Source organism: Penicillium rubens, assembly GCF_028828025.1.
Source record: "Penicillium rubens strain IBT 27055 chromosome Unknown utg000002l_segment0_segment0, whole genome shotgun sequence".
Taxonomy (NCBI): Eukaryota; Fungi; Ascomycota; class Eurotiomycetes; order Eurotiales; family Aspergillaceae; genus Penicillium; species Penicillium rubens.
In genome coordinates this window covers 1,063,367-1,087,524 of record NW_026890600.1, presented here as the reverse complement: position 1 = coordinate 1,087,524, position 24,158 = coordinate 1,063,367, and the positions used below count along the sequence as shown (strand labels likewise).

The 24,158-nt window shown below is 47.1% G+C and overlaps 7 protein-coding genes across 7 annotated transcripts; 4 read left to right on the top strand and 3 right to left on the bottom strand.

The window, feature by feature from the left end:
* Positions 1-685: 685 nt before the first annotated feature.
* N7525_002860 (uncharacterized protein) lies at positions 686-1,117 on the top strand (the record flags this gene model as incomplete). The annotated part of the gene is made up of 1 exon (XM_061212497.1): positions 686-1,117. One exon carries the CDS (start codon positions 686-688, stop codon positions 1,115-1,117), a length of 432 nt encoding a protein of 143 aa, XP_061069518.1.
* A 1,729-nt stretch (positions 1,118-2,846) lies between these two features.
* On the top strand, positions 2,847-3,864 carry N7525_002859 (uncharacterized protein; the record flags this gene model as incomplete). The annotated part of the gene is made up of 3 exons (XM_061212496.1): positions 2,847-2,913; positions 2,971-3,626; positions 3,769-3,864. The coding sequence occupies 3 exons, from the start codon at positions 2,847-2,849 to the stop codon at positions 3,862-3,864; spliced, it is 819 nt and encodes a 272-aa protein (XP_061069517.1).
* Positions 3,865-5,540: 1,676 nt separating this feature from the next.
* N7525_002858 (uncharacterized protein) lies at positions 5,541-6,313 on the bottom strand (the record flags this gene model as incomplete). Its single annotated transcript, XM_061212495.1, has 2 exons — positions 5,541-6,110; positions 6,287-6,313. The coding sequence occupies 2 exons, from the start codon at positions 6,311-6,313 to the stop codon at positions 5,541-5,543; spliced, it is 597 nt and encodes a 198-aa protein (XP_061069516.1).
* Positions 6,314-6,329: 16 nt separating this feature from the next.
* N7525_002857 (uncharacterized protein) lies at positions 6,330-8,606 on the bottom strand (the record flags this gene model as incomplete). Its single annotated transcript, XM_061212494.1, has 3 exons — positions 6,330-8,186; positions 8,277-8,473; positions 8,573-8,606. The coding sequence occupies 3 exons, from the start codon at positions 8,604-8,606 to the stop codon at positions 6,330-6,332; spliced, it is 2,088 nt and encodes a 695-aa protein (XP_061069515.1).
* Positions 8,607-12,598: 3,992 nt separating this feature from the next.
* N7525_002856 (uncharacterized protein) lies at positions 12,599-13,278 on the top strand (the record flags this gene model as incomplete). The annotated part of the gene is made up of 3 exons (XM_061212493.1): positions 12,599-12,803; positions 12,925-13,019; positions 13,045-13,278. The coding sequence occupies 3 exons, from the start codon at positions 12,599-12,601 to the stop codon at positions 13,276-13,278; spliced, it is 534 nt and encodes a 177-aa protein (XP_061069514.1).
* A 5,831-nt stretch (positions 13,279-19,109) lies between these two features.
* N7525_002855 (uncharacterized protein) lies at positions 19,110-20,971 on the bottom strand (the record flags this gene model as incomplete). The annotated part of the gene is made up of 6 exons (XM_061212492.1): positions 19,110-19,519; positions 19,577-19,805; positions 19,862-20,152; positions 20,210-20,269; positions 20,329-20,554; positions 20,616-20,971. The coding sequence occupies 6 exons, from the start codon at positions 20,969-20,971 to the stop codon at positions 19,110-19,112; spliced, it is 1,572 nt and encodes a 523-aa protein (XP_061069513.1).
* Positions 20,972-22,096: 1,125 nt separating this feature from the next.
* On the top strand, positions 22,097-23,935 carry N7525_002854 (uncharacterized protein; the record flags this gene model as incomplete). The annotated part of the gene is made up of 3 exons (XM_061212491.1): positions 22,097-22,145; positions 22,367-22,535; positions 22,645-23,935. The coding sequence occupies 3 exons, from the start codon at positions 22,097-22,099 to the stop codon at positions 23,933-23,935; spliced, it is 1,509 nt and encodes a 502-aa protein (XP_061069512.1).
* Between the last annotated feature and the right edge of the window lie 223 nt (positions 23,936-24,158).

Genomic DNA, 24,158 nt, shown 5'->3' with positions numbered 1-24,158 from the left:
AGGGTATCATACCGTTAATGGTCATGCTGAAAGTAGGTGAGACTGAATAGAGAAAAGTCAGAAGTGCTTAGGAAACAAGGCTCGTTGAACTGACCACTAGGCAAATGGGATGATGAAGAGAGAACAGAATGTGATGGGGAATGTATCGACTCACGGCCATGGGTAAATTTCCCCTGGTAATAATGCTTAGGTATGGCTTCGTAATTTATATGCTTAAAATTCGATAATAACGCTCCGTGGGTCCCTGTATGAAAGTGTCTACCATTCACAAACGCACCATGCAACTAGATGCGGAACGGGCTGTAAAATTGCTGCGTGGGCCCTGGTAATGAGGTTCAACCATTGAAAAAGACCTGCTCATGCAACCGACAACTAGGCTAAGGTTCAGCCCAAGGTACTGAGGCCAGTTGCGGCTACCTCGGACCACCTCTTTGAGACAAGATCAAACTTAGTCCTACGCTACCTCCGAATAGAAATTCTCGCATAACGCTAGCCCACCTTCATATTTTTAATAGCAGGGGTCTATCCTATTTCCCCCCCCCCGGCAATGCGGAACCATCATCTTTGTTCTTACACGCTATCAACACCATGCATGGTTGAGAATCCCTTGAAGCAGAAGCAGCTCTTTCACTAATATACTTGAAGTGCGGGCGTCCCGTTAAAGGAGCCTCCACTCCGGATCAACATGAGCACTCGAGATCTGTTCTCTTTTGAGCATATGAGTTACACCAGCTCGCCGCAATATCCTTCGGGGTCTCCTGTGGGAATGGTCGACAGTTTTGAGACTGGATCTGAAAACAACGTCGTCGACGGAGGACCTCCTCCAGCACCAGTTGCGCTCTCTACGTATTCCACACCTCCGCTTCCTCCCAAATACCGCACGATCAAGCCTCGATTCAGTGATGGCGGCTTAATGCCCAAACCCCCCGATGACACGTTGGGAGTTAAGCCTCGGAGACATCGAAGCAGTGGAACGCGCCGGAATCGCCAACGGCAGCCACAAGAGAAAATTGGAGAGCCTAATCCAGTCCAACCCGAGGCGGATTCCAGCATGGTCTCTTTTACTAGACCCAGGAGCGAGAGGTTTGAACTGCCAAATCATCTGAAACTGCCATAGATCCTAAGGCTAACTCAACGACTATAAAATTTCAGTTTCGTACCCGTCACCCAATATACGGATTCCGACCTGTTCTCGAGGAGTCAAGGACCTTCTCTCGCACCTTTTTTATTCTCATATTCGAACGATCTTACAAGCCCGGCGGAAATTCGATCGCCTTTATTCCCTAATATTGCTTCCGCAGCTCTTGCCGTCGACCGTCCAGCCTATCACCATGATGTGCCCAGCTCCCTTGATTCGTCGGACATTCAGGTTTCAAGGCCGAATCCCTTCTTTGAGCTAAGCCAGGATCGAGATTCTATGAGAGCAGCTTCTCTTCAATTCTCGGAGCATCTTGAAAAGACCCAAGTTCTGCAATCGTTGAGCATTTTACAGGATTATATGGCGAAGTATCCTTCGGTCTTTGAAAAACAAGCCCCTGAGATGGTCCAGAAATGGATGTTGGACATTGAAGGCGTTAAACCACCAGGGTCTTTGTCCGAATGAACAAAAAAGCGGAAACATTGATGTTCTCGGCCTAGGTTGCATGAAAGATATATAATTTAACAAGTTGCTCTTAGAGGCCCTAAGATGCCACCTTCGTACGTTCATAAGTAAGACAATAAAAAATTTGCTTTGCCTTTGTACCAATCCCAGCAGGATAAGTTCCCTGCATGAATGCAGATTACCAAATATTTTGCCCTTTTAGGCTGAATGAAGATGACTGTATATGAAACATGTCGATGAGCCTTAGGTGGTCATAATTATCTCCATAGCCAAAAACAACGGAATAACGATAGTGAATGAAAGGAGAAATGACATCCTGCATTAAAAACCCGTTCATTTTATATCCGGGGGGCATACGCAATATTAAAGAAACTAGTGAGGCCTGGCTGATGCTACTGCAGCATCATCACAGCCAAGCTAGCACTTATCTTTTGTAGCAGTGTTCAGACCTATCCCTGAAGCAAAGCTGAAGGCTCGTGGCCCGACAATCGGGGTCAGCCGCATGACACGTCTGAAATTTTCATTCTAGCACACTGCATGGCAGGGGCTATGTTCCCAGGAATGAACATCTAGACCCAAAGCCACTGCAGGCTGCCGTCATAGAAAGTCTCAACCAATAACTTCGTTGTGATCAATCCAGACTATTACGTGTCCCAAGGAGGCTAGTTCAACCTGACCTGGTATCGATCATCACAATAAGACATCCAGGGTGGATAGGCCTTTACTAATCAATAGTGGAAGTTTTATATAAAATCCACTCTAATGGTTCTACCACATCATGAATTGCAGTTAAAGACATTTGTTATCCCAGCCTAATCATTACTTTGAGGCAATATCGAATCTCTGGTATGGCTTCTTGTTTTGCTGAACAACAGGATTCGAAGAGTGCGAGCTAAATTTCCTCAGGACGGATATTCACTTCAAATCCTTCTTCAAGGACGGCTAAAACAAGTTTCATTCCAGGCTTGGCTCCTGGGAACTATCGAAAACCCAACCTTGGTACCAAATGGGTTCACGCTCGCTGTCTTCCGAATTTCAAGGTGAGTTGACGACTAAGGATTTTGACCAAATTTTCATACTTATCATCGAAGCACAATACGCAAGGATTGTAGAATGTGAGAGAAAGTGCCAGTGGCTTGAGCAAAGCCGAGCCCCATCCACAGTACACCTGCCTAGTGACCGATGGTGGGGCCTTATCACCCTACACTTGAATTTGCTTCACGAGCATGAACAATTCTTCGTCATGTGCCAGCATCCATCCGTCAGCCTGGATGTCAAGAATGTTCCTGAAAAATATGAGATGTCTGATCGTATGTGGCGGTATGGGATCTATTCGTTGTTGAATATCCTACGACAAAGCCTCCCAGGGTCTTTGAAGTACATGCTCTGCTTCATCGAAACGGTCTCTTCGATTCTGAAACGGTTGATTCTGTCGAATTCAGAGCTTGGGGACTCGTTGTTCGAACAACTGGGCGATGTGGCTCGATATGGTATGTTTGCGGAGAAGTTGAATAGGGAATATTGGAACGTTATATCGCGGTGTTGGTACCAAAAGGCTGCGGACCGAAATCCCGATAGCGGACGAATCCAACATCATCTTGGGGTCTTGTCACAACCTGATCCGCTTCAGACACTCTTTTTCCTTACTAAAGCTCTCATCAGTGCGCAGCCATTTCCAGGCAGCCGGGTGACCGTTGGCCGTTTCTTCAATGACTGGCCCAATTTGGCACTTCAAGAAAATTCCATGGCCACCTACTTTATCGCCGCACATTACGTGCTACTTCGTGGCGACTCCACTGGGCGGTTTATGACTTTTATAAATGGATTCTTGTCGCTCTTACCATCGTACATGGAACACCATGGTCACCAAGGACAACACACAGTGTACGTCATGTCCTGCAATTTCGCCTCTGTATTCGGTTACCACAATCCTGCATTCATGGCTGTGGGATCTTCCCAAAGCCAGAGTGGACATACTCCCCAGACAAATGAATTGGGTCCAGCCAACCAGAAGCAAGCATGTGTAAGCAATTGTTCGATCAACCAACCTGCATATCCAACTAAACAAGCCCTACAGGGAGTCCATCTTACTTTTCGGACACTCTCGGTCCTTCTTCAGTATAGTAACGGTCACAACTCAGTCCCAGCAATCCATATCTCTCTAGCCTTTCTCTGGGGCCTCACCTGTCATCACCCTTTCATGGAGAGTTTGGAGGCGAGGGTTCCTTGGAGAGCAATCACTAGATTCCTCAATAGTCTGATCACACCCAACGATGATTTTCCGAAGATCGAAGACGCGTCGTTCCCAGCTGCAGACGATGGAGCAGCTCTACAGCTTCCAGAAGATTTCTTGATACGGGGCCAAACTTGGAGTCAATTATATTACCCAAAGGGGTTTTTCAATGGATCAGGCGACAGTATTTCGATTGAAGTGGACAGTGAGGTGAAGATAAGAAGATACAGGTGCCTCTGGCTAGGTGTGCAATTAGCAATGGTAGGTTTTCATGACTTGAATTGTATCTACTTCACGGCCACGGACGAAATGGTGCTAATGAATTATATAGTCCGGTCCTTGGATCTCTTACATTCCTACAAAGGGATTCAATTGCACTTGCTAGTAGATATGTTAGCAGACAGTCATAGCTACTACAAAGCACCCTGAAGCTGAGATAAAGGCAAACTAATTGGGATGACCCCACGTTGCCCTTCATTCAGCCGCCGGAGGACATTTAGGAAACCACTATAAATGGCCCATTCTTCGAAGACAAATTGAGTTTTTATCGTTCTCCCCGTTGTACTATGATAGATAGTAGATTTTAGAGGAAGAAAGCCTTGCATATAGCGTGTATATGAGATAACACTCGCCGAGCATAGATAAAAATGTGATAGAGATAGAAAACTCGGGAATTTGTAGCATCTTAGTCGGCGGGTTTCTTATTATTTACGCAAGCATAATACCTGTCTTTCCTTGCCAATTACATACTAAAGGTATTTCGTCGGACAATATTAACTCAACGCAGCCGATTGCTACGCACTGAAGACTGGTCACGGTTAGATCAGAAGGGATCCGGGTCCACTGGCCTTACACTCCTCATGTTTCAACGTCAAGATCTGTCTCTCAATTGTATTGTTACCAAACAGGCCTTACTGCAGGTCCTTTAGTATATCGAAGAATGGTGCCAGTAGAGCTCTGAATAGATGTGTACCAAGCTATTGGTCTATAGTATGAAAGAATCATGCCGAACAATGACAAAGTAACAGCGCAATACTCCAACAGATAACCATACGAACAGCTGAATTTCTCATCTCGTAACAGGTGTTGGCACATGGAGCACTGGATAAGATCGCACGGATACAAGACTAAAGTTCGGGCGCTTTATATGGAAGGCTCAGAACAGGGACGGTTCCATGCGTCAAAGTAAATACCAGATATACAAGACCGCATCGCCTTTGATCACGTGCCATTCTGGAAACCCTAATAATCGGCTCAAATTTCTTTGAAAGTCCGCCAGCTTGAGTGGTACTATCTAAATTCAGCCAAAGTTGAGTATTTCATGCGAAATTATGTTTCCATGATATATTCCCTGAAAGCCTAAATGAGCAGCGCAGTTGTATCTGACGCTCAGGGGTTATTACTTAAAAGTAGCCCTTTCCTGTGACATTCCTACATATCCAAATGTCAGACAAATAGATAACACAGGCGCGTAACTTCTTTCAATCCCCTTTCGCAGGATCCTCACAATCACCGAGACTTGCTCTACAATAACCCAAAGCTTGGCGTGCCATGAATTTGTAGCACGCTCAGTGACTGAGATTTCAAATCCGACATCATGCAAACCAGGCTATGTCCAATTTCATTGGGGTCTTGCCACCAAATTAGAGGATCCTGGGCCATTTTGGTAGGCGAGAAAGTATAAGGTGCAGACAGCACATGCGGCTATTTATGAAGTGGCTCACCCGTACGATGGTAATACATTTGCTGCGCCAAGGATGGGAGCGGAGGGCCTTGGTACCGTTCGGCACCGCCTCCCTGCAACACGTGAAGCGGATAGTGAGGAAGACAGGTTGGGCTGCTCAGGAAGGATGCTGAGACTGATATTGGAACAATTGCTTCGGGCCTCATGTCAGGATACGCGGGACCACTAGTATGGGGTGTGAACAAACCGCCTGTGTGAGCGCTTCCTGACACACCGCTAGTTTGAGAAGCCCCGGATTGGGAATTGGGCCTGCAGAAATGGGATGGTCTGGTGTTTGCAACTTGGGAGTTGGGCGGGCAATTTGGGTCCGGGTTTTGTATGTAAGTGAGCTGGGAGTTGTTTTTGGGTGGGATATCGACGTCCCGCTCTTGAGACTGCGATGTGTTCTGCAAGTCTGTACGCATTCCCAGTTGTGCAATGTTGGCATCTGAAACATCAATTGGCAGTGACCGCTGGTTCTCAGCTCCTTCTGATGTTCCGGCTGACCGCTTTGAGTTATTTGAACCTGCCAGTTCGTGCTCAGGGGTAAGCTGATTGGGGTGCCCTCTTTCACCTGCAAGTGCAAATGAAAGCAGTCAGCGTGGGAAGCAAAGAAAAAAAAAAGAGAAAAAGAAAAGTGGCTGAAAAAGGTCAGGTAACACATAGATCTGATTATCTTGAAAGAGCCTAGTGACTATGGCGGACACTGCATTAGAGGTGAGCTTACTCTGGAACCCTTCTTTCTGTGACACATTTTGGCCATCTCTCCTCTACCCGACACACTTTTCTTTTGATGCTCGCTGGCCTCCTTGCCCATTAGGTACAGCGTCTCGCTTATTGGTCTCCGGCTGAGCAGTTGAATTTGGATCAGCGGGATGAACGTTCCCGCCATTGATTGCTGTGAACCTGGATGGAGGTTTTGGCGTGATTTCAACTCGGTGGCGCCGATTGCCCAACGTGGGGGTATCTTCGGCGCTGTCGGGTGTCCAACATACCATCTGTCCGGAAGCGGATTCGGGGGCAACGGCAGCCGGTGAACTTTGATCCACTGTTTCGTCGCTCTCATGTAACGGTGGAGCCATATCGCGAGAAAATCTGTCTATGTTGCCTAGGATCTGTGGCTGAGTAAGGTGTCGCGATCTAGATCGCTCCAGCGGTGGAGGCTTGAGTGTAGTATTCTCATTGCTCGGTACTGCTGCAGTATGCGATGAATGCAAGCTGGGAGTGTCGGACCCAATGATGGCGTTGGGTGGTCGTGATACCGGCTTAGTATTGAGAACGGGAGCAAGCGGAGTTAGTCGACCTGGAGTGGGGGCTGAGGTTACATCCTTATGGCGAGAATCTGCCTTTCTCTTTCTGCGACAAGCTGTAACGATAGCAGAAGATGATCGATAGTGGCCAAAGTCTCTCAGAAACTCAACTTCAAGTCTCTCCTTTGGTAGGTTTTTCCGTTTCATGTGCCACCCTAGTAAACGGTTCAGGTCCTTATGGTTCCAATTGGGATGAGAACGCGCCGCCTGTGATTTAGACTTCTTATGGAGACATCTTATAATCAATTTTTTGTCAATGAAAGCACTTTCAGAGGCATCAATGGTTGGCTCATCCATTCCGCAGTTTTGAGGGTGATGCTCAGTGGAGTTACCAGTGGAGCTTGGTTCAGGAACTTGGAAGGGCGTTGGTGACCTGGGCACACTTTCTGTGTGGCTTTCATCATTGAAACCCTCATTTTCTGAACCTCTAGTCAATGAATTTTCGCGTGATGAAGATTGCGGAGAAAGCGTCTCTAATGATTGGTTGCCATGTGCCGTGTCTGCCTGCTCCATGTGCATTGTACTGGTCTCAGCACAACAGGAAAGCGTTTGGCCTAGCCATTCGAGTGTGATATCGTCTTCAGGGGGATGCCGGATTGGAGATTGGATAGGCTCTGATATCCGAGGGGGTTCTAAGGGAGAGCTTCGTGGCAAGCAAGCATCACCCATCTTTGATATTGCGGCGAAGACATTGGTTGGATTACCATTCCTTGGCTGACTTTCGCCCACCAGGTCTGAGAAACCTGGATGGGCTTTAGGCGATTCTTCCGCCTGGCGGCTTCCTCGAACTGGCGACTCATTTTGACTTGTACCTGACTGAGGTTCACGCTCCTGAGGGGCGCGCTGGCAACTTAACATTTGATTCGCAGTATCCTGTTCAGGTACTGCATGTAGATCGCTGGTTTCTCTTTCAGGGTCAACCGGTTGAACACCATGAAGGCCGTAAGAATCTCCATCCTCGCAGTCTTCAGAATTCAGATATGGAAGCAGGTTCGGGGCTAAACGTAAATCGTGAACCTCAATGCTCGATCTCGAGATCAATTGTTGGGTGGAATCCACTGATCCAGAGAATTGAGACGGCGGTGGAGAGGAGCGAGGTGTCAAAGACACAGGTCTTTTGCGCGAAGTCTTTTTATTGCGCTTCCTAAAATGACTTTTTCCTGTTAAGAAATACACTTTTGCCTCAATAGCATGAAAAGTCCTTTTTTGTGTGAATGTTCCGTGAAAATTTTGTGCAATCTCTTCCTGCGACTGATTCTTCCGTACTTTGTCTTCAAACCATAGAGGAAGTTGCTTCAATACTTCTGCAGGCCAAGCCTTGTTTTGAGAACTGGTAAATCCAAATTATTAATACGTTTCTTCAACCTCTTCAGTGTCAATGCCACGTTTCTTATGCGTATTACGTACAGTTCCGTGTTCCAGCACCACGTTTTGAAGCACTGGCTTGCGCGTCTGTCCTTTGAGTCTCGATAGCCATTCCATCCGGCGGATCAACGTCAATCTGCACTTGCATAAAGTTTGCTGGCTCTTCGGCTGATTCCAGAGGAAAGGGCGAGCCCGCCGATCTTCGACTTGGCTGCGGATTGCGGCGGAGGATTCGATCCCTTCTTAGTATCTCTTCAAGCACAGTGTTATTGGCTTTGATGACTGCGAGGTGACGTAAGCGAGTGAATAGGGTAAATATAATGTTTGAGTGGGCTTACCGTCCGATGCAAGTTGGTTCACCCGTGATGCCATTTCGGCTGCCAGCGCCAAGGTATTTAGTTCTATTTGTACGTCCCTTTCGTAGGACCATGGTTAAATCAGCTGTCGAGGTAACCCTGAAAGGATCATGTTGTGTTGGAAAGCAGACAACTGGACAATCACGCCCCGGTCCCGCATATGGAAATGGTAAATTCCATTCCCTTTGTATTCAGCCTCATAATTTCTTTCCTTGACAACATCAAGCCAATTGATATTGGCACTGGCTTCGTCGTTGTGGAGCTGAAGTACACAAGGCTTCGGTGCTTCAAACATCACTTCTATTGTCTTCACTAGGGCGTCGCTTATGAGGGGAACGTTCAAGAACCCAGCAAAGCTCTCTCGCCCCGCTAGGGCCCTGAAATGTGACCGAGAATGCTGAAGGACCAAAGACAGCTTATCTTGAAAAGGCCTAAAATGCTCAGAATACACGCTTTTCATTTCTGGCAGACAGTTCAGTATGCAGTCATCTTCCCTAATGTTGCGGCCAGAGCCTTCAACAGTGACAGCGTTGGTAACCATCTGGAATGTGACTGGATCTGAGTAAAATCAGTTGGAAACCTGTGGGCACATAGAGTAAGAACAAATTGCCGAAGTCTGCCGTCTAATCGAGGACACACGTAGCAATGTGACGACGTTTCATGGAAAGGAGACAGTGATGTCCGGATGCTACGCAGAGGCCCCGACAGCGCTAGTTATAAATCCATTTGTTGACATCACGTGTGTGGACACTTAGATAATCTATCATCTGCCCAGTAGAGTATATATTACCACTATATTAATTGGGGGGCGGTTTTTTTTTATTTTTTTTCCCCCTCCGCTCCGTGGATCGTGTTCAAACAACAATAATGGGTGGTAGGTCATATTCCTGCGTGTGGGAAGCTCGAATCCCGAATCTGACCCGTTTGAAGCGGAGTACACTAATCGTACCTGCGTCCAAATGGTTATCAAAGTAGAATTTTAGTGCGGGTGGTTTTCTTGCATTATCTCGCATCCAATTCAGAGAAAGGAGATGGGAGTTACTGATTGAGCGGGGATCCGAGAATAGGTCTCCGGCCCCACCTCCCGTTTTGCTTTCTGTTCAGACTAGAACGGAATAAAATACAGAGTCTAGCCAATGAGACTATATCGCCGCCAAGTGCGGTTGGGAAATCTGGGTTTTTACACGGATGCGGCTAGTGATGGGCGCGTTAGGTACAGACGTCGTAGATCAAAGCACGAAATTACTCCCACCGTTCATGCTCGTGAGACTTAAAAGGCCGTGCATTGATCACCAGAGCCGGATAATCCCGCAATCCCCTCAGTGTTGACTCCGCTTTGAAATCGTAAATCAAGCCTGCCTGAGACAGAAGGTCAATAATAACCCGAATATACCCATGATATAACAGCCATATTGTGTGGAACCTCATTGTTTGTACTCACATGAGCGTCTGGATAATTTTTGGTTGTGTTCAACACGAGAGGATCATTATTCTGCTAATAGCCATATTTGAGATTTGGTTGACTAAAAACGATAGCAAATGTTGCCGTTTGATCACCCCGTATATTTTTGTTACGAATTTTGAAGAATAGTTGCGTACCGCAGATTTCAAGGGTTAATGAAAGCTGTTCACAGTAATCCTACACGTACCAGGCAAAGGCCCGTCTTTTTCTTTGCTGGCAGCTGGTTCGTCTAATGCGCAGAATGTTCCTGATTTGGGGTTTGTCTGTGTTTAGGGAAAGAGTGCTTGCGTTGAACAAATGGTGGAATCACCAAGCCTGATGACCAGCATGATCCGATTAATCATCGATAACTAGTTCAGATTTTGGCCGCTCTTCTTGACCACTCCTCTTAACCACTCTTCTTAACCACTCTTCTTAACCACTCTTCTTAACCACTCTTCTTAACCACTCTTCTTAACCACTCCTCTTAACCACTCTTCTTAACCACTCTTCTTAACCACTCTTCTTAACCACTCTTCTTAACCACTCTTCTTAACCACTCTTCTTAACCACTCTTCTTAACCACTCTTCTTAACCACTCTTCTTAACCACTCTTCTTAACCACTCTTCTTAACCACTCTTCTTAACCACTCTTCTTAACCACTCTTCTTAACCACTCTTCTTAACCACTCTTCTCAACCACTCTTTTCTTAACCGCTCTGCTTAACCCCCCTTCTTAACCCCCCGTTTAACCACTTTTTGGTAGAATCAAGATCGCACTCTGTCTACCAAATGTAATTACTGCTTTGAGGTGACTCAGCATGCACCACACCACACCTCATGGGGACATATCCTACTTCAGAGTTCTTTTCTGTACAAGTACAGTGGAAGAATTTTTAACTCTTCCGATGCATTGAAATAAAACTAAACCAAAGCGCGTATTGGTGGACAGGGTTGGCTACGTCAATATTGAGTCATAAACAATTATCTAGGAACATTGATTCGGTTGAAATCACACTTTTTACGTCTAAAATGTCAAAAACTCGTCTTGTGGGTGCATAGAGTAAAGCTCAAGATGAGATTCTATGCGCAAACCAAGAAAATAAGATAGTAAATAAGTTCTGTGCATGTCTTAGCTTCCTCGATATCGACGTATGATGATCGAGTACTGGTCCCTGGCACCACGGAGAGGTGCTGCACGCCGCCAGAGGGAGCACAAAATTTACCTCACGGGGCTCAGGGCAGTGAGGGAGCACAAAATTTACCTCACGGGGCTCAGGGCAATGAGGGAGCACAAAATTTACCTCACGGGGCTCAGGGCAATGAGGGAGCACAAAATTTACCTCACGGGGCTCAGGGCAGTGAGGGAGCACAAAATTTACCTCACGGGGCTCATGGCAGTGAGGGAGCACAAAATTTACCTCACGGGGCTCAGGGCAATGAGGGAGCACAAAATTTACCTCACGGGGCTCAGGGCAGTGAGGGAGCACAAAATTTACCTCACGGGGCTCATGGCAGTGAGGGAGCACAAAATTTACCTCACGGGGCTCAGGGCAATGAGGGAGCACAAAATTTACCTCACGGGGCTCAGGGCAGTGAGGGAGCACAAAATTTACCTCACGGGGCTCAGGGCAATGAGGGAGCACAAAATTTACCTCACGGGGCTCAGGGCAGTGAGGGAGCACAAAATTTACCTCACGGGGCTCAGGGCAATGAGGGAGCACAAAATTTACCTCACGGGGCTCAGGGCAGTGAGGGAGCACAAAATTTACCTCACGGGGCTCATGGCAGTGAGGGAGCACAAAATTTACCTCACGGGGCTCATGGCAGTGAGGGAGGGCAGGAAGCCTGCTCCTACTCTCCAAAGTGGGCGCGTAGGGCTTTTTTATCCGTTCCCACTACGAGACTCGATAAGTACCATTAACGCAACCCCAGCCTCGTGGGAATGCTATAGTATGGACGCGCAGTGAAGATGATGATGTACTCAAAGTTATGAGGTAAATGATTTCACAGTGGTCAGCCAAGTTCGTGATGGGTGGATCCCAGACCGATAGGTATCCACTGACTAAAAGTCGGGCATGTGAATCAAACGTTAGACTGCCCTCATAAACATCTTCGATGGCCTAAGATGACCTGTTCAAATGGTTATCTCGAAGTCAACTTGCTACAACAATTGCGTGTTTTGTTGAATTACCTAGTATATTAATGGCGTATTGCCCCGATTCCCCCTGCAACGATTTCTGGACGTGTGTTGATTCTTCCTTTACCTAAGCTGGCTAATGCAAACAAAATAAGGAACGGCCCATAAGGATTTATCCTGTACTGCCCTTTACGTTTCCAATTTTCATTGTTATCTGTTTTTGATTTTTGATTTTTTTTTTCTTTTTTTTTTTTTTTTTCTTTTTTGCCGCGCCGGGGCCCCTTTAGTGCCTGCAGTAGTGCGAATCCACCACGCGCACGAAATGGCGCATTCTTCCACCCACGTTCCTCTCTTTCCCCGACCTCCTCCTCGTTCTCCCTATTCTGAACTTTCCTGAACGTCCGTTCAATTTTGTCACGTTTTTTCAATGTCGTACGCCCAAATTCTACGATCCAGTCGTCAACCAGGTGGTTACGAAGCACAAATCGCAAGCTTGATGCCTCCAGAGGAAGAGCAACAACAAACAAGAATAACACCGTTTCACCTCAAAGGAAATCCTGATCTAGCATCCCGTGCCAAGGATGAGAAAGGTACCATCATTTGTGGTCAAGGCCCACGCACAGGAATGAACGGTGGCTGAATTGAAGTTCACAGCAGCACAGCAATCTTCGCGGTCAACCCAGCAAAACCAAGAGTGAGCTCCTACCGTACATTACAGTGGCTGGCCTTTTGTGCTGACTTTGAGATTGACAGCCTTCATAAGCGAGTCAAGTGAGTTCCACAGCCTTCTTAGTAGTCTGGCAGATCCCTACTGCGGTACCTTGCTGGAGTCGGAGCCTGCTTTCCAAGTGAGCAAATCAACATGCTAACCAGACTTATAGGAAAATCGAACACTTTATCAATGGCATTACTCAGAATGGCTTTGCCGACGTATTGACCGAAAACGCGACATTACTGAGCGAAACCACAGCTCTCAAAGACAAGATCCAAGAATTAGAGGAAACACTGGAGAACATGCAAGCTCGTGTAGATGAATTGTGCAAGGAAAGGCAGGTTTCTACCGTCCAGAACAACCCAGCACGCAAGAAACGGGCAATGCCACAATGACCTTGCTCATTGGCTCTCTATTAGAAAGGCGCTGCTCTCACCTCCACTTATGATTTATATTCAAGATAGCTCTTTGAATATATTGTTCTGTGAAATTTCCGGGACAGTTGGCAACACTGTCGCCAGCCAAGACGAAAATGCTGCCACCACTGGTGAATGTAAAGAGTTATTTTTTTAAAGTACTTTTCTAAAGTAGGCATTGATTATTACCAGTTCATGTCTGATCTTCAGTCATTTTATTCAGCGAGGAGGCACACGGACAGTGGGGCTCTGCCAATGTGAACCATGGAGCTGCTTGTGCCCTGTGCGCGGCGGTTGCTGATACTTGAGTTAACATCATCGTCGTAACACAATGCCGTGACTAGCAAATATGTCTAGGTTCAGGTATTTGGGACAACATGGGAATCACGCCAGGTTTTCTTCGGCGACCAATATAGATCGGTCTCAAACAGACCGACCGATGGAAAGCCAGATACCCAGTGCCAATATTATTTATATATACATAGATGGCTTGAAACATGCAAGATGGATAGAGTCATCTCCATTGAGTTATACGCAGAAGTGGTAAACGTTGAGAATCATAAGATCTCAGCATTCCGTGACGCTCTCGTAGCAGCTGCCATAGGATGTACAAACTTCCAGAGGTACGAAATATGTCGCGAGGGTGCGGACCTCAGAGTGTGTGGCGGTCGAATCGTATAACCTATCGAATCATTAGCCCTCCTGACCCATCGCCATGGCTGCCGCTATATCTTACCTGGTAGTCTCTCGTTTGCGCTATCCGAGTCGTTCGTCAGGTGGCGGCGTTCTGAAACAGCCAGCTGCTCTAACGCATGGATCAAAAGGCGAGTTTTTGTGCGGGAGCCTCTAGGTGCGTAGATTGGAAGCGACGGCAAGCAGGACATCCGAGCTTCTTCGCGTTGGACTCGTAACGGAACTGCCCCCGAGCTGGTGGTCTCAGGCAGACTTTTCTGGATGGAGCGATATTCCCGTAACAGGTAATTTTGTTTGCACCTTAATGCCTCGCCCGTTCGTTTCACGCCGAACTGCCTGAGGTATGCCCTGGACCTTTCCTTCCAAGACATCCTTCGGTGCCGATGCAACCAGGAAAGGAGGTTCCTTTTTTCCCATGAAGACCAGGCGATCTTGTTTGTTTTAGAGATCCTGGTTCTAGGCATCTTTTATGACAGGTAAACCACTGGATTAGGATGGCAGGCGAGATGGTACAAAGATCGGATGCAGTAAAAATTGTAAAGGGAAGTCGGTCGAACTTGGGAGTGTCACAGGCTTATCTAGGATGGGAAAGTTCTACAGCGGTCTTGATTAATTGCGGTGTTCCGTTACAACTATGAGTGCGGGCTTGCCCGACAAGACCCTAGTCGAATAGTTCTCCACCAGATACATCCTGACCCTGGTCGGTCTTTGGCTTCTGTGTGATTCGAGGGAGAACAGTGACTGCGAATGAGGAAAGTGCAGCACGATGCTGCCACCAGATTGTTCATAGGCTGTTCAAGTTGGCGGAAGATGTCTGCAGTTTTGTGAGGTCAAAGTGGTCGTCTGTCAGTACACTGCACCGGTTGAGAAACGGTCAATATCCGGGGTTATTTGCCGCCTTCGGGATAATTATTACGCCCAGTCATACTTCGGTTAATGATAAAAGAAAAATCAACGTAATGAACGGTGGTATATAGTTAAACAGACGCGAAACAAAAATGTATATGAATATAATAATAAAATAAAATGATAAAATTTGAACCCGGTGGGGCGTGGCACTTAGGGAAGGGATAGCCATATTCAACGGCCGTGTCACCCGCTAAACTCACCATTTCCCTTTTTTTTTGCCTTCTTTAGTTTTTATTTTTTTTATTTTTTCTTTTGTCTAGAGGTACATTCGGAGCTTGACAGGGAGAGGGCCCCTTTGTTAGTGGAAATGGATGAAATTACTCAAACCTTATTAATCTGTAATATAGGGAGATACTGAGTTCAGGTACTAATTGCTAGGCATGTTTGGGTACGGTCACTTTTCACTTCGAATCTTTAAGGGATCAAATTCCCCCCATTTCTTACTACCCTCCATTCCTTATTTCACTGTTTCTCCCCGAACCCCCTGCTTGACTTCAAGACAGTTGCAATGGGTGACCAAAGAAATTCGCAGCGGTATGTAGACCGAATGTCTCAATTGCTTTCATCAGGTTCACCGGAGCCAAACGATATTTGGAGCCCCCGCACGTCAATCGCCGGCTCTGTAGACGATGATTGCCATTCCCAACAGACCGATGTATCCGATGAGGAAGGCAAGGCTACCTCCATGGATGGATGCAGTGATGAAGAGGAAACTCAGGGACAATGGGCCAAGGAACATACCAAGGAACGGGCCTTGGATGGAGCCAGATCCGTAAAGTTCTTGAAACCTGAGGATTCCACAGAGTCAATGGTGAAAATGATCGAATGTATGGCCGAGTGAGTCTGAACCTGTTGTCTTGTGAGATATCGCATACTAACGGCTTGATTATAGATTAGATGGGCGGGTGCAGTAGGTTTCCCTTGGAGACAGGACCAGAATCCCAACACTGACGCTTCAGATCTGATGCAAAGTCGCTCGAGGGCCAGGACCGGTGGAATCAGGGAATGCAGCGAAAGTATATAGATATGATTGGTGCTATAGACACGTTGAGTAAAGATGTTGCTACATTGAGGAAACAAGTGGAGGCTTTGTCGAGCAGGGATGCAGCCAAAACTCGAGAGGTCGTGGGTTCGAAGCGTCAAAAGCAGTGAGGGAATACCACTATGTTCTATAGAGACCTGAAACGAGTTATCAAGAACTTTGTTTCCACGTGAAATAATCCTTTGGCCTTCTCCTAGCGGTTACAGAGGTCACATGTCGCCTTCGGTCGAGTTCCGCGCCAGAACCGCAATTTGTGACGTACCATGATAACGATTTATCACCGTGGGTGGGGCTCAGTACTGTAGTTGATCGCTAGTAATCGCAGACAGATAATTATGACCGCGATGCTCATTTAGACATTGATAGAGTCTGTAGGAAAGGTCTACGATTTGTTCGGGGAAAGCTCAGTCGTACCCGGATCGAATCAAACTGACCCGCTTTTCTTGGCATATCCACCGTTCCCTGCAGACCCACACACGAAGGGTAATTTTATCATTTTCATCAATCAAGCCAATCATGTTCCGGAGCCACAATGTCATGGAGGTCTACGGCAAATCAGAGCGCGTCTGTCATTAAATTTTTTTACCCCAAAACTAATACCACTTACTCCCAATGCTCCGCCAAATTTCGTCGCTTGTTTTCATAGGATTGATCCGCGCTTCCGTCAACTCCATCTCGCTTGCGCTGCGATGAGCATTTGGCCGTTGTGGGGTCTTTTAATTAAATAAACTCGAAGGCGGACCGCAGGTCAATATGTAAGTCCAAAAGGGCCTAGCTCTTCTCATGAGAAAAGCATACGATTACAAAATAGTCCCCGCCATTGATCCGTCCCAACCGTTTATTATTACCCGATCAGCGTTAGCCAGAGGATCCGCGTTAGCATCAAAATTAGCCATAGCCATGCGTGCCGAGGTTTCCGCGCTAGGCAGGGGTTGAATTCCAAATCCATTAGCGCAATCAATATTATAATCCCCGTTTCTCTTGCTCACAGCCCTTAAGGCTGGAAGGCGTGATGGTCGAAGTGAGTATATCAGTGGTAGATCCAGAAGATCATGTCGCATGGACTGTGCGCTATGCATGCCATGGGACGTAAGAAGCTCACGTTCCGTGCCGACAGGGGCCGGGCTGCGGCCCGGTTTCGATCGCTTTGTTTTTGGCGCAGTGAGGAACTAGTCCAAATGTGGTAAGAAAAATGTGGTTAAAAAAAAGGATAATAAAAAGAATAATACCTAACCCAGGAAGTATTGGCGGAGACATGCACGACGTACCAATATGCGTCAACCCAATCTTGCAAGTGTCCTTTAATTCCCCAGTGCCACTCTAATGTCACCTCTTATGTGGAGGATAATCCACGAACAGCACCCAGGGAACTGAAGGCTACTTGGCGTGATGAAAACATCGTTGTTCAATCCAGTTTGAACCACAGTCGCATGCAGATCACCCGGCTTATATGCAATTGGAAAAGATACGTTTAGAGTGCAAAAATCGTTGCGATTTGCCCGGGGAAAGCTCAATGTGCTCCACCATACTGCGGATCGGGCCCTGGTTTGGGTTCCGGAGGGTTCCCCTGAATCCGACGGCCAAGATTGCGTCAATTGTTCTATGTCGGGCAGGGACATACTGAGACGACGGAGTACATTCTGAAAATCCCTCTTCAATCAACTAAGCAATTTCAAATTACCATATTCATATCATTATCGCATAACAAGCGGCTATAGTCCCACCTAGTAGCATCCCTCAATCGAGATGACTCCACACATGCTTCCCAACATCCCGCCATTGGCTTCAAAAGGTCAATTTGCGGATCTTCCAGGTCGGCGCAAAGTCCTGTCCAATGACCGGCTCTGATCGGCTCATAAATCTGCCCAAGCGCAATGGCGGTAGTTCAGCGAAATCGTGACACATGGACTACGCGCCATGCCCAATGCTCCGTGACCCAGACACTAGGCTCAACCTAGCTTAAGTCGAAAAGCCAGGCCATCGGCATTACGGATGCACAACCTGATAAATGTGTCAGAATAATCGCATAGTCGCCGTTTTGCGAACTTGTCGATACTTAAACGAAGCACTAGTCAAAAATAAGTAACCCCCATCCCAGTGACATGAAATGCCCTATGTGATGAAACGCCCACCAGGTACCTGCACATTCGAGTGTTGTCACTCCCAATCCACATATTTAATAGTGCCTGAGAGCAGCAGAAACAGTGATTATCTGATTTTTTAATCGATCCTTGCTTTTTAAACAAAGATTACAAACTGTTAAAGTGGCGGATTACAGGACGGCACGCGCTACTAGAAAATGCACAGTTTACTACTATGACGCCGAGATCATCCACAAAAACGTCTGAAATGAATAGGAAAGACGACGTTGCATCATTTTGCCTACCTAGTGACCTATCATGACTTTTTATAATATCAAAATTATGTTACCTGAGAATATACCAGTTTTGGTGGAAATCTTGGCAGTAGGAAGGTACATAAGACAAGGTTACCGATAGAGCGAATACACGGAAAGGAAACAATCATGTAATTTGATGTATGAGAAATACTAGCGTCGCTAAACGGAACAGCCGCCCCACAACCCGGTCCGCACGTAAGAGATGGTCTGCTTTATGGAAAGTAAGTCCAGAAGTACTTTGAGACTGCATCAGACTATGAGGGTATAAAGGGCTGCAGAAAGATTTACCGAGTACAGATGTTATATCTCTACGTATGCCGCTTCTACACTAGAAGCTAATATATAGGTCTTGGGACAAGGCCTTTTCACGCTTCCCGTATTGTGTGCAGGTCCTTTACTGCTATCCCCATGCATCCTAACTAAGAAATCTTTCAGCGCCCCAACTATCAGGCATATTTTTCACAAAATGTCACGATTTCACTAGATTTAAAGATACCATGGTTGAGATCAGTATGCGAATAAATAAGCCGTCTCCTAATTTCTAGTATGTATGCTCAAACCAGGAATGTGAAAGAGATGTACACCGTTGTGGGAAGCTCGTGATAAGTCTTGGTGATTTATACAATGTTTTCGTCACGCTAATGCGCCTCTCATGTATTGAGAATGAGTTTTAGGTGTTTTGGAAACAATTTCTGTCCTGTTTATGACTACTCTTTTTCATTCTTGTTGTTGTGGAAATGCCTCGGGGGATATCAATCCCCAGCGGGACTAGCATGCTGAGCTAATGCTTTCCTCCGACATAGACAACTCGTCTGGTTCCAGAATATCAGATTCATCAGCGAGTTCATATTCAGAGGATGAACCTTCCCGCGAAGAGGATCCATAACGAAAAGGTGAGCCAATTTCACTTGTTGCATCTCTAGCTGTGAGACTTCCCGAGAAACTTTTATGGCTCTCTTCCCAAGGTTCACCCATATTGTAGACTTTCTCTTGGCTGATATCATCGAATATGTTGTCGTCTTCGTAGTGGGTCGTGTCACTTTCTTCAGAGTTTGGAGAACTTGCAGAGTCATACAGACGAGCCCTTTTCGCCTTAGGGGTTTCTGAATCATTGTCAATGATGTTCCGTTTCCTCACTGCTGATCCCTGCAAGAGCGCAGCTGGGGCGTTTGAGGCGTCTTTGCTGAAAAAAGTTCCCATTAGCTTGCACAAAGACTCTGGAGCAAGTCACTCACTAAACCGAGCCGCCACCACCGATGGCGCGTCCTTTGAGAACTGCCGCAGTCTATCCAGCGCCGTTCGATATCCCGGCGCATCGCGCTTGTCGAATTTGACGATTATCGAGTGATCTGCATGCAGTGGCACTTTGTCCTCGGCATGGTCGGGAAGCTGAAGAAGAGCCGAGTCTGCGCCAACCGTCGTCATAAAATCCCCAGTGCGTTTCCATCGTCCGCTCTCTGAGTCCTATCATAATTGTCAGTATTATTTATAGCCTGTTTCAGGCAAAGACCAACACGCACCAGTACCAACCGCCTTGTCTGCTTCATCTCATACAAGCTGACCACCTTACGGTCCCGGATCAGATTTCTAAAGTCGGCTACTTGATGGATTAAGACATCTGATTTGCTGGAAATCTGTCTTAATAGTTGCTCTCGCGGATGACTCTTATCCCCTGCTAGCATCTGCTGGATGTCGTCCATCACTAATCCTTTATGTGGGATGGCAAAGAGGATCATGCCGTACGTGGCTCGATGCAGGGACGTAATCGCCGGGTGGTCTTCTTCCATGGTCTGAATGGCCCTCACCAAGCACTAGAAGGTAATGTCAGCATATCATACATAAAATCCAAAATTAGATAGTCGTCCTACATGAGCCATGATAATGCCTCCAAAGCTGTGTGCGATGAATACCAGAGGTCTCTGCTGGAGCTGGTCACAGAATTAACTCAAACTTGCTATCAGTAGACAAGTCAGATTGCGTTTGCTACCTCTTTTGTGTTCCGAATTTTCTTGATCTCCTCCATCAACTCCCGCCCGTAGTCAAGGATCGTATCGACTCCGTGGCTCGACAGCTTCGAGTTGTACCCGTAGATCATGGTGCGGCACCGCGGCAGGTCTTTCGAGAGGAAGTCCCGGAGCCACATCCGACCGAGATTTCCTCTGCCCTGCCACGATCCATACGCATGTCCATCCAGTCCGGCGATCGCAATGATACTATTTTGCATGATCAGTCAGTATTGATCTTCTAGGTGTAGATAGAGGTGCATATCCTTACTCTGCATCCACAGGCTTATTTTCGTCCAGCGTATAGAGCTGGGTAAATCCGAAGAAGTGGCAGTCAAAGTTAATGTCAGTATCTCCTATCTCAACCTGCCACTCTCCAAGCGGGTCGACTCTCAGTTCATCGAGGAACTGAGGCACCCCACCGCGAAACTGCACCAGTGCCACCCTCTGTGTATTATCCTCATAGCATGAAGGGACAATAGAAATGTCAACCTTGCTATGCGACTTTTCGTCATCAGTGAAGTTGTCGTTGATTGCCTCTTGCAACGCGGTTGTGAGATCCCCATCAGTCAGTTCCCTCGACAGGCCAGTCACCCGCAACACGTGCGACTTTCTCTGACTAGCCATCGTGATTTGCACTCAAGCTCGATGGTATATTGGTGAATAAGATGAGAGCGAACTGGATGTCCGCTGTTGACAGATGGCCACCTCAGTCCTCTGGTGAGGCTGAAACAGTCAACACGCGCGGGGTTTACGCATGCACCTACAATCATCACTTCGTAGATACTGCTGCATACCAAATGCAATCATTTCTTGCTGTTGAGAATACTCAAGCCACACACAAATTATTAGTGTCTCGCTATCAAAAGGCTATTACTCCTACTAAAGTTAAACAATTACGATAACCTTCACTTCACTTAACAGCTTGTGACATCCTCCGTACCCCTTGCCCCGACATCACGTGCAGCAATTTGAAACTAAGCCTGCCTTGGTTTAGCCCCAATCTAGCCGCTTTAGACTTAGCGCCTCATGGGACGACTGTGGTACGTCAGACAACATCGAGAGCGAACCGAACAGATCTCCCGTTCCTCGGGGGATCGCTTTGACCCGGAATTCCACGTGACCAATGACTCACAACAGGACAGGATGCGGGGTTCTATCAAAACAACCGTTCAACTTAGGTCCGGTCAAACCCTCCTGGTGAAAAATGCCAAGTGGTGAAATTTGCCCGCTCTATCCTGTAGTTTGAGCACGGTGAACGGTCCAAAATTGTTCTCTAATTCATCATACTCGGACCATCAATTTTGCTTTCATGTGTCACTGTTTAATATTGTTCAACCAACAATATTCAAATTCTTTCGATGTTCAACGGTCAAAGCACGCGCTATCTGACCGAATCCAAATATTGTAGCTTCTTTGCCTATGCTGTAGTTGAAAGTCTGTTGATGTTGAGAGTCATACATGTTTCGGTTTTCATAATTGCGGTATACACGAAAACTATGCTCAAATGACAGTGTTCAAATCCTTTCTTGCTGTTCAACGGTCAAAACGAGGGCTTTGGGGCATATCATTAATACCGCATCACCATTGCCGACCGGATTGTACGGATCAAATACGGCTGTTCAATTCGCAGCAATTTTTTGAGTCAGGCAAATACACCAAAGGTCATCAAAATTCCACGGGTCGGCAGATTTCAGCAATGCCTAGATATCGTTGATTCAGCGGTGAAGCAACGCGTCGTGTGGAGATTCAATGCAGTTTGGTATCCTCAACATTGTGATGCGATCGTTGGCTCTGGCTGGTGAAATTTGTCCCAAAGAACCTCAAATCAAGCCAGTGGGGAATATACAAATACATACAATTGAGCATTCATAACGTATCCTGCAATTCACTAGGTGCTATTCACGTATTCCGCAGTATTCATACTCCGTTGCCCCTTCACGGCCTGCCTGGATGGTTTCATATGAAACAGGAAATGCCTGTTAGGTCACCAGACCAAAAATATTACTACAATATCTCCAGCCCATCAACGTCTTGTGCACACATACGCAATTCAGTCGATATCAACCGGGATTCCCGCGTCCACCTTGTGGCGGCGAGCCAATAACAGGCCATCGATCGCTGATAAAGCCGCCAATCAGCAGTATCTCACCCCGCAAGAGGAGCAAGCCCTGGTTGAATATGTGTTGCGGTTGGCAGACAACGGCTATCCTCTTTCAGTTAAGTTTCTACGATCGCTCGCCCTGATTATCGTGCGCCAACGATCGTCGAATTTCCAGATTACCGACCCTAGCCTCAAGGTCCGAACTCCCGGAAAGAATTGGCCGCAGGGCTTTTATCGACGACACCCGCAAAGCGCGACGGCTTCGAGCGATTGATTGGAAGCGAGATGGCCGGCACATCGAAGACAAAGTCCGACACTGGTTTGACATCATTGGCCGAGAGCTGGCCAATCCGGCCATTCTCCTGGAGGTGTATAACATGGACGAGACGGGAGTTCTTCTCAGTGTTCTCAACTCCCTCAAGGTGCTCGTCAGCAAAGACGATTTGAGAAAGCATCGAGGGACCACGATGAAGCGGACGCTGGTCATGGCGATTGAATGCATTTCCGCCGATGGTCGGTTCCTGCATCCTCTCATTATCTGGCCAGCCGCTACCCATCGCAGTTCGTGGACCACTCACCCCACCCCCGGATGGCATTTTTCCTGCTCCAAAACAGGCTACACGAACACAGAAATCAGTCTGTACTGGGTGGAACATGTGTTCGACCCGCAGACTCGAGACCGAGCGGGCGGTCGGCCACGACTCTTAATCTGCGACGGTTTCGGCACCCATGAGTCCCTGGAGGTCATGAAATTCTGCTTTGCGAACCGCATTATCCTGTGTCGTCTCCCTTCTCATACGTCTCACAAACTGCAGCCGTGCGATGTGGGTGTTTTTAGTCCTCTGAAAACGGCATACCGGGCACAGATTGAGCAGGCATGTCGAGCTGGGGTGAGTACCATTGGCAAGCCACACTTCACGTATCTTTATGATAGTGCCCGAAAAGAGGCATTTACACCCCGCAATATACGGTCGGCCTGGTCCAGAAGCGGTCTCTTTCCATTCGATCCGTCTCGCGTCCTCCGAGAGTGTCAAGCGTCCTCAGAGATACAGACCACGACCCCAGTGGAGGCTCCGACCGTGTCCTCTAATATCTGTCACACTCCAAACACCTCTGATAGTTTCGCCTTGCTTCGCAGCGAGGTCGAGCAGGACACCCAGAATCTAGACGGTGTGTGTAAACGTCGTCTGCAGACACTGAGCTGCGCGACCGAAAGGGTATTTGCAGAGCGCGCCTTGTTGCTGGAGGAGAACCGGATCCTATTTGAGCAGAACAATGAAAAGACCTGTCGACAATCCAGCGGCTTGACGGTCTTAGGACATGCAAAAGTGATGAGCTACGAGGATATCGTTGAGGCGCAGAAGAAACGCGACATGACGGTGACAGAACAAGCCACGCGGGAAAAGAGGTCGAAGCTGGGGGCAAGCTGCTTTCGAAATCGGAGGAGAAGCGCAAGGCGGAGCAGGAGATTCAAGCATGGGATATGAGTGATTATTGCTTAGTTTTAGATTTGTACTCATTCAGCACGTAAGAAGTTCCTGTGTTTCTGCCAACCTATCGTTCAGAAGTGGTTTTATGTTTCAGTAAGCCGACTGTTGGATATTATATTTTTTCCCTATTCGCAAATCATTGTCAGCTAATGATACATCAAAATGAAATTACGTCTGCTATCTAAACTTAGTTAAGTCACCACTAAAAGTAAATATTGTA